At 38.2% G+C, this 8,816-nt stretch overlaps 1 protein-coding gene across 7 annotated transcripts in view; it reads right to left on the bottom strand.

Annotated features, from left to right (window-relative positions):
- Positions 1 to 1,957: 1,957 nt before the first annotated feature.
- BMPR1B (bone morphogenetic protein receptor type 1B) overlaps positions 1,958 to 8,816 on the bottom strand; it is a 389,785-nt gene continuing 382,926 nt past the window's right edge. For all 7 annotated transcript variants that reach the window (XM_043972746.1, XM_043972744.1, XM_043972750.1 and 4 more), the window contains 2 exons: positions 7,189 to 7,319; positions 1,958 to 5,008 (listed from right to left, as the gene is read on the bottom strand). In XM_043972746.1, coding sequence (XP_043828681.1) covers positions 4,883 to 5,008; positions 7,189 to 7,319 — 257 coding nt within the window. In that variant the 3' untranslated portion in view covers positions 1,958 to 4,882. The remainder of the gene's footprint in view (positions 5,009 to 7,188; positions 7,320 to 8,816) is intronic.

Below are 8,816 nucleotides of genomic sequence, written 5' to 3'. Positions count from 1 at the left end.
CTCTCTCTCTCTCTCCATCCATCCCTCCTGTCACCATTCCCTTGTGTGTGTTATCCCTCCCCTTTATTAGAATGTAAGCTTCTTGGGGGACAGGGGCTCTCATCACTTTTATTTCTATCTCCAGGAAGAGACAGAAATTCCTGTAAATATCGATATTCCTATAAATACAGATAGTCGACACAGAGTAATCATTTATTTTTTTTTAAATCCATTCATTCATCTCATCTAGTCCCCTCATTATTTTTGATGAGGATACTGAGACCCAGGATGGTTGAATTACTTGTCTAAAATGAGAAGTCTTAACCTCCAGAGTTCGGATCTGAATCAAAGTTCTCCCTCTCCAAAGGAAGTAGTTTTTCTTCTGTACAACACTGCCTACTTTTTTTGTTGTTGTTGTTTTTTAGTGAGGCAATTGGGGTTAAGTGACTTGCCCAGGGTCACACAGCTAGTAAGTGTTAAGTGTCTGAGGTCGGATTTGAACTCAGGTACTCCTGACTCCAGGGCCGGTGCTCCATCCACTGCGCCATCTAGCTGCTCCAACACTGCCTACTTTTTTTTTTTGTTGTTGTTGTTTTTTAGTGAGGCAATTGGGGTTAAGTGACTTGCCCAGGGTCACACAGCTAGTAAGTGTTAAGTGTCTGAGGCCAGATTTGAACTCAGGTACTCCTGACTCCAGGGCCAGTGCTCCATCCACTGCGCCATCTAGCTGCCCCAACACTGCCTACTTTTAAGACGATTTTTTTGTTGTTGTTCATAATTTTAAAAGAGCTCTTTTCTAGTACTGATGAACACAACTGTTATAAGAAATTCCAATATTTTCTCCCACAAATGCTGTTCATCTTCTTGTAAAACTTGCAAACCAGTCCCCATTCTCAGTCATTAATAGCCCACTGTCCTGTTACTTGTATCAAGCATAAATTTGAATTACGTGTTTGTAAAGAAAATGAATCTTTGTGTAGGTTGCCCCCTTCCTTCAATCAATCACTGAGTGTGTCAAAATATGTCACATGAAAATATAATACAAAATACAACAAAGTGCTATTTTTCAAAAAAGAGAAGTCATAACCAAAGATAACAGAGGCTTCTTCTTTCCATGGGGAGAATGAGACCATTTTATTTGGGGGGAATGTTAAAACAAAGCCATATACAATTTGTACCAAATACAATATAACTGTTTGTTCCCTATTTCTGAATAATTACAGTATATACAGATTCATTAAGGCACTGATTCCCCAAAAGAATACAAATGAGTCTTCTTTTGAAACAAATTAAAAAAAAAACTTTTATAAAGCCACAGACTTTCTCCAAAAGAAATGGTTTTTAAAAAATATTTGTTTATTACAGAAGGACTCACAAGTGCTAAATACCACCTCTCCTGATGTCCTTTCCCAGACCGCAACTTCTACACCACTGAATTTTCTACACACCTGTAACTTAAATTACATCGTCAAGCTTTCAAAATTCCCCTTTCCTTAGTACCTTTGCACCTCCAATAAAAAGGTGTACTGGAAAATGCTGAGAACAGAAAACATTGCTGTTTCTAATTGAACACATAGGAAAAGGCTCTTCAGTCATTGAAATGCAGTTATCATCCCTGACTAGCCGCAATTTCAATGAAGCAAAAGTTGACCTTGGCACCAGTAAACAGAATCTGTGAGCACTGTACAAGGCTGCCTCCCTCAGGTATTACAGAAGAAAGGGATGGTCATTACAGTTGTTGTATTACTACTTTTTCTTTTCCTAAAAGGTCAAAGGTCTGTGTCTTCATTAACTTTTTTGGAGAATTACAACTTAAATTTAACAATCTATGTATTATCATAAATAAATATTATGCTTCATTTAGTGCTTTATCATCCATAATATCTTACTCCCTAATCCACATACTGGAGTTATTCCAGACTCCAAATTAAACATAATATATATTTATATATGTACACACATACCTATATGTGCACAAATATATGTACACATATACATATATACACACATAAACCTGAACATGTTAACATACACACATTACATTATCTACCAACTGATATTCTAGAATCCCTTCTTGTGAGGGGAGGGGAGAAAGTTTAAATTAGCTTGAAATTAAGAATAGTTCTGACGGTAAACAATCAACTGATAGAAACATTTTCCAGGTTACTCCCTGTTCCTCTGCTACTAGATCTTCCATAAAAATAAAATTATTCTATCCTATAGTAATTTGTACGTAGTTTGATTTTTTAAAATTCCTGTAAGTATAATTTTTGTAACAAAGGGAGAATTTTTCATAAATTGTTATTATAAACTTTTGCCCAAGACAAGCTCTAATTGGTGTTTTCTTTAGCACCTAATTGATATCTTAATACTTTTTACAGTGATTGAGGTTGGTGATTAAAAAGGTAAGTATAATTTGTCTCAATTCAACAGAGTACATAATACAAACAATGTGAGGGCAGTAGTTAGTTATTGCCTATTGCTATTTTTATCAGCAACTCTGGAATATACATCCAAGCCCGCCCACTTTTCAGTTTCTTCAGTACTTCAAAAGACTCATAATTTCAGAGGATCCACATGATCTGAGAGTGAATTTGAGAGAAATTATTCTGGCTTTGATTCTAAGGTGACTTGAGAGTTGATCAAAAAGGACATAGAGGACAATTCTTCAGAGAAATAGCAGAGGTTTAACTTGGGAAAGACCTGAGTAATTAATGTGCTGCGGCCAGAAATCCCCTTCACAAATACTTCACTGTTTGACTGCCACAATCAACCCATTTGTCTCTGAACAACTTGCCCTTCAAATATAAAGGTTCTCTAAAAATTAGCCATATATTAACCTCAATGTAAGTGAATCTGTTTGGATGTAATGAATAGAATACTTTCACACACAAAAAAAAGGGAAAATGAATTTTATCTTATGCTAACATCTGGCATTTTCATTTCTACTGAGTGTATTTTAGTTATTATGACTAAAGCAGCATTTAGAGCTTATATTTTATTCAAAACCAAACTACCCACAACCTCCTTTAAAAAAAAAAAAGGAAGAAAACATCAGCAGCAAAAAGAAGTGTTTCTTTCCAGCTGTGATAAAATCTGGATGGAAAGCACAGAACAATGAATTACAAAATATTGAACATGGTGCAATGCCACCAGCATGGTAAGCAGACTTCACAGCTACTTTTGGAGGATTTATTTTGTAGAAGAAACAAATCACCAGCTGCAGAAAAAAAATTTTTTTTCTTTGATTTTTCAAGCAGTCGTCAAGTTTTCAGAAATCTTTTGTCTCTGTGAATTCCCTGGCGAATACCTCCATGCCAAAAATTTATGACATCACACTGCCCCCTAGAGCTTCTTGGGATGACTGTCTTAAAAGATGGCTAAAACCCCAGGAATTTACCATTTCTCCCAACTATCCTCGTTCTAAGAAAATTGTGGACATAGAGAATGAAAAGTTAATCTTATGAGTTAGGAGTATGACTAAAACTTAATCTTCAAAAGTTCTACTGGATTTTCTGAGGAGTGTTGGCTCTGCTAATGACATTATCCATGGAAATCAATGGCTAAAAACTTCAAAGTTGAGGAGGCGATTTGTAAACTGATAAATGCCTTCAGAAGAAATAAATTAAAAAGTGAACCACACCTAGACAGATTAAACAACTAAAATAAAATAAATCAGGTCGCTATTTTGAATGTAAAGTCAAAAATATACTATCCCCTGGGATACAGAAATACTATACATGTACCAAAGGAACAAATCCCAGCAGCCATCATATCTGGGGGCTTTCCTAAGTTCTCTTCTGTCTCTTTGGAAGGCTGTCTCTCTATATTTGAAGTTAGAATTCCATCGATAAAACCCCACCAATTCTTCCCCAGCCACCTCCCTCTGTGTGCTTCTAAGTTTGGCTCTTTTAAACATATAAAAAAACCAGCATACTTACTTTGCTTACTCAACAACAAAAAGCAGAATCTCCCTCCCAACAGGTTTTCCCTTCATCCCAACTAATGATAGTTTCACTTACTATTGATGTTTCCTGCAGAGAGAGCTATATTTGTGATGAAGTCTTCAGTCACTTATACAATTAAAAATTTTTAAAGAAGAAAAGAAAAATCTCTGTTTGGGTTTAATGAAAGGGGAGTGTTTTTGTTAGTAACTGTCTAATACAATCAGAAACCTGAGAGTTTCTAAACAATCCCAGTGCCACCCACTTACTCTGACTCAAGTCCTACAAACTGCATTGGTGCTGTGCTTTCACATATCTGTGAAACTGCCAAAGGACACCTGCAGCTATGTGACAAGGTGGTGAGCCACCAGTCGGTGGCTAGTTATGCTAGCGGGGAGGCTGACCTCTGCAAGTGCAATCGCCACATCTGGGGGCTGGGAAAGTGGTCTTTGGAGACAGGAGACAGGTGGCTTTAAAGATGTGGAACAACTTCTAAAACATCATGGGCATCTTTAGGTTTGCTTGGAATGCCATATTCTCACAAATGGAAAAGAGAGATATTCTGGTTTTCCCTGCAGGCACTGTTTTTTGGGTAGCTGTCCTCTGTGTTCTGTTCTGACCATAACAATATATATTTTTATTTTGAAAAAAAAAATTAAAATTTTTTTCTTTAAAAATCCCCCAATACAAGGCTTTCACAGAAAGCAGCATGTATCATTTTTGCATCAGTTACTCGAGTGGTCTTCCCTTCCTGCAAACAGGCCCCTCGAACCTGTGGTTGGCAATGTCACTCTTTGTCCAGGGTCTTCCCTGAGAGCAAGTGTCCTGACCCTGCTCAGGAGCAGGATGTCATTCAAGATTTGTACTATGGAAACCCTTTTAACATCTTCTGCTTTGCCAACACGAGCAAAAAAAAAAAAATGTGTTGGCTATCTCCAGATGTTACTTTCTCCTTTCAATCAGAGCTTAATGTCCTGTGACTCTGACATTTTGGCAAGTGTTTTCTTAACCCGAAGGGCTGTGAGACGAGATGCAGGATTGTGGGCCCAGCATTCAGTCATGAGTTTCCCCATCTGCCGTAGACACTGTGGGGGAAAGAAATGGGAATGGTAGAACACAATTAGGAGAAGGTGCTATGATCAACAAGGTTACTTCTTAGAATCTTTGAAGTCTGAGTATTAAAAAAAAGATATTTCTCCTTTAAACTGTACAGAGGTACAAAAATCCTTAGTCCCATTTTGATGCAAGATTAAAGGATTAATACACAGCTTTCATGTCATTCACTTTGTGATAGATCCAGACAGGTGGTTTTGTTGCCTACAGCATACTGGCTTTGTAACACAGTGTTAAACAAATAAAAAAAAATATTCAGGGGATTTGTTTGGTTCGATGGCATACTCCCAGACTGTTTACAACACTTTGTAAATTTAACTTTTTTTATCTAATTGCATAGGACACAAAGAAGGAAGTGAATTCCCAAATTACAGCTGCCTGCTACAATATCATGTTAAATTGTACTATTTCACAAGATTAATGACCTCTCCCTAGAATCACAGATATGGTCTGCAGTGCTCATGTGTGGCATAGCAATCACTGGTCTTCTCACTTCATTAGAAATCCTTGGAGGGAGAATTTAGAGTGACTGGATGGTCATTTATTGGACATGCCCTTGTGGGGCATTCTTCCAGGGGGATGTGTTGGACCAGATGGCTGCGGAAATCCCTTTCAAGATTCTGAATGCAACACTTTCCCCAGATTTCATTTCAGATCTCCTATCTGGAAAGTATACAGGTCACTATGCATTGCAGAGACTGTATACAAGTGACATTCCATGATGGGAAAAGGAAATGCCTGTATATCCTTTAATCAAAACAAAATAAAGAAAAAAACACATGGTTTTCTCTGAAGAATCATTTATTAATGGCAGCTTTTCTATCTATGTCTACCATCTGGATACATGCATATATGCAAAATGTTCAAGGGCTTATGTCTGTGGGCTTTAAAGTTGTTGTTGTTGTTGGTGGTGGTCCTTTATTCTCAAGAAGACTATGACATATGGGTGATGTCATGACTTGCATTTAATTGGATTTAAGTGAGGGAGGGCTGTGCAAGGTCACCAACCTCACTCTCTCCTCCAGAGCCATCTGAGTACAGTGGCAAAATGTATTATCAGCACGACGGGAGATGGCCCTGGATGTTTAAGACAACTGGGGTCAAGTGATTTGACCAGGGTCACACAACTGGTAAGTGAGATGAGATTTGAGTTAAGGTCCTTGACTACGGGGCCAGTGCTCTATCCACTGCACCACCTAACTATCCCGGTACTTTAAGTATCCAGCTACCACTACCATCAACATGGAGTTGGGTTAGGAGGACAAGCTAAGAATGCAATTGTGTAGAGCCAAGAAAAGTGAGTATTGACATGTGAGAAAGAATGCTGCTTAACTGAGAAAGTTAAGCCTCAGGGATGACATGACCAGAATTACATAAATAGCTTGTCTGGAGTTATACAAGCTAACTCCAAATCTGAACTTGTCTTGTCTCCCTCTACTTGGGTTGTCCTTGTCTCATTCTCTGTATTACTGACCTGATCATTTGGAGAATCATAGGACCTGAGAGATTGAAGGGACCTCAGTAGCCATCTGATCCAATCAATACTGGAAAGAAATTCACATTCATATACCTGACAAGTGACCATTCTGCCCCTATTGAAATACCTTTGCGAGGCGAGAACCCACCAACTCTCTATTTAGCTCATTCACTTTTGTGAGAATCTTTTCCCATTTCTTGTTGTTAACAAAGGAACATTCTAACATTTTGAAAAAATCCCAGCCTAGTCTATTTCTTATATTTTTGAATGTCATGTGTACCACAGTGCTTCTGAATGTATGTTTTTGTATATCTATTAGATAATGAGTATAAAGCTCCACCTATTAGCATGTTGGTCTCTTGGTAAAACCAACTCTGTATGTGGAGGTGGGGGAGAAACTCATCCATAAAATCAATATATTTTTAAATGATTCATAGAAATAATCTCAATGTATCTTACAAGACATAAGAAATAAAATGTCAGCATTATTTAGTACTGATGTAACCTGTCAATATCTCTTAGAAAGATCAACATTAACTTCAGAAAATTAAACAATTAACAATCCTCTGGGCTTTGGCTCTCCATAAGTTTCTTTGCTCTACTCCAGAACCAATCTCTCTCTGAAAAAAGAATTGGTACAAAATTAGCCATGGACAGTGGGCCTGCCTTCCATACCTCATCACTACTCCACCTGTTGGGAAAAGATGGACGGAGCTTTTTGATGCACACAATCTCCCTCATATCTTCATAGGAGGGGTCACTGGGTACCAGGTCATGGTAGGGAAGCTGGTATTCTTCTACTATTCCTAGAAAAAAAAATGACTGTTCAGTTATATAACTCTGAAATGAGGGGAGGAAGAAGAGGTGAAGTCTTTTTGAAGTATTAACTATACTCTCTAATTGCATATGACACAAAGAAGGAAGCTGATACATTAGTACATATGTTTCTTGTGGGGGGCAGATCTGTAGTTGTGATTTTATTGATGCAGGGAACTTAGAGTGAGAAAATCCTCTCTATGAAATCAGTCTTATAACAGCTGTCAACTTTATAGTCTTAGAAAATGTCCTTCACTGAGAGTTTAAGTGACCTGCCCAGGAGCGTAAAGCCACTCTGTGTCAGAGGCAGTAAGTTCTTGAACCCACAGCTTTGTGACTCAAGACCAGCTTGCAATTTACTATGCTGGGCTGTCTAGTACTAAACTGATAAAGCAAAATGGAGACCACCAGGCACGAATTCAAGTGATGCAGATTGTCATTATTTCCTATTAAAAATAAATAAAGCATTCTTTAGAACCTTCAAAAACAATGTTTCAAAGGAACTATCACTACACATTATTAGTCCTTTCCTAATGCTTCAGTCTAGTGATGATATTAATTTTAGATTATGATTTTATAAAATTGGTTGCAATGCAGTAGCCATAAGGTTCAAAACCATTTTTCATGTTCATCCAATATTTATTAGACATCAGGGTTGGATATTCAAAGATAGAATACATACCTTGCTATTAAGACCCTCTATTATTAATCTAAAGGAGGGGACACAAGGCCTGGGATAAAAGGGTGAGATGAGGGCTAACTCAAGGGAAAGAGTTTTGAGAAATCTTAGGACAGAATTAATCACTTTCTGGTAGGCATCGAGTGACAAGTCAGGAAAGGTTTCATAGAACAAATGCCACATGAGCTGAAATTCAAATAAAGAAAGTGACTTCAACATAACCCAAAAGGAAGGGTTCAGAAGAAAATCACTGCAGGCATGGGCAACATTGAAGGAGGGAGGGAGGGAGGGAGGGAGGGAGGGAGGGAGGGAGGGAGGGAGGGAGGGAGGGAAGGAAGGAAGGAAGGAAGGAAGGAAGGAAGGAAGGAAGGAAGGAAGGAAGGAAGGAAGGAAGGAAGGAAGGAAGGAAGGAAGGAAGGAAGGAAGGAAGGAAGGAAGGAAGGAAGGAAGGAAGGAAGGAAGGAAGGAAGGAAGGAAGGAAGGAAGGTAAACAAAAAATGTCCGGAGAGAAGAGAATCAGCTGGAGCAAAAGGAACAGGTTAGCAGAGTTTTGCTGGAACTCTGCCAAGCCTCCAGAGTGACTAAATGAATATTTGAAAGATGGGAGCTTAATTAAACCATGTTTACACTGACCAAGATTTGATTCAATAAACTTCAAATTTGCGAAGAGTGTGATGATGCCTCCATTATAACTATAAGAGCTAGGATTTCATGCCACTTCAGAAAGCAGTCAACTCGGGGAAAAATCAGTTTCTCCTCATTGTAAAACTATGGGGAGGTGGGGCAGCTAGGTGGTGCAGTGGATAGA

This window comes from Dromiciops gliroides, chromosome 6 (genome assembly GCF_019393635.1).
Source record: "Dromiciops gliroides isolate mDroGli1 chromosome 6, mDroGli1.pri, whole genome shotgun sequence".
NCBI classification, from domain to species: Eukaryota; Metazoa; Chordata; class Mammalia; order Microbiotheria; family Microbiotheriidae; genus Dromiciops; species Dromiciops gliroides.
This window is presented reverse-complemented; position numbering and strand designations above follow the sequence as displayed.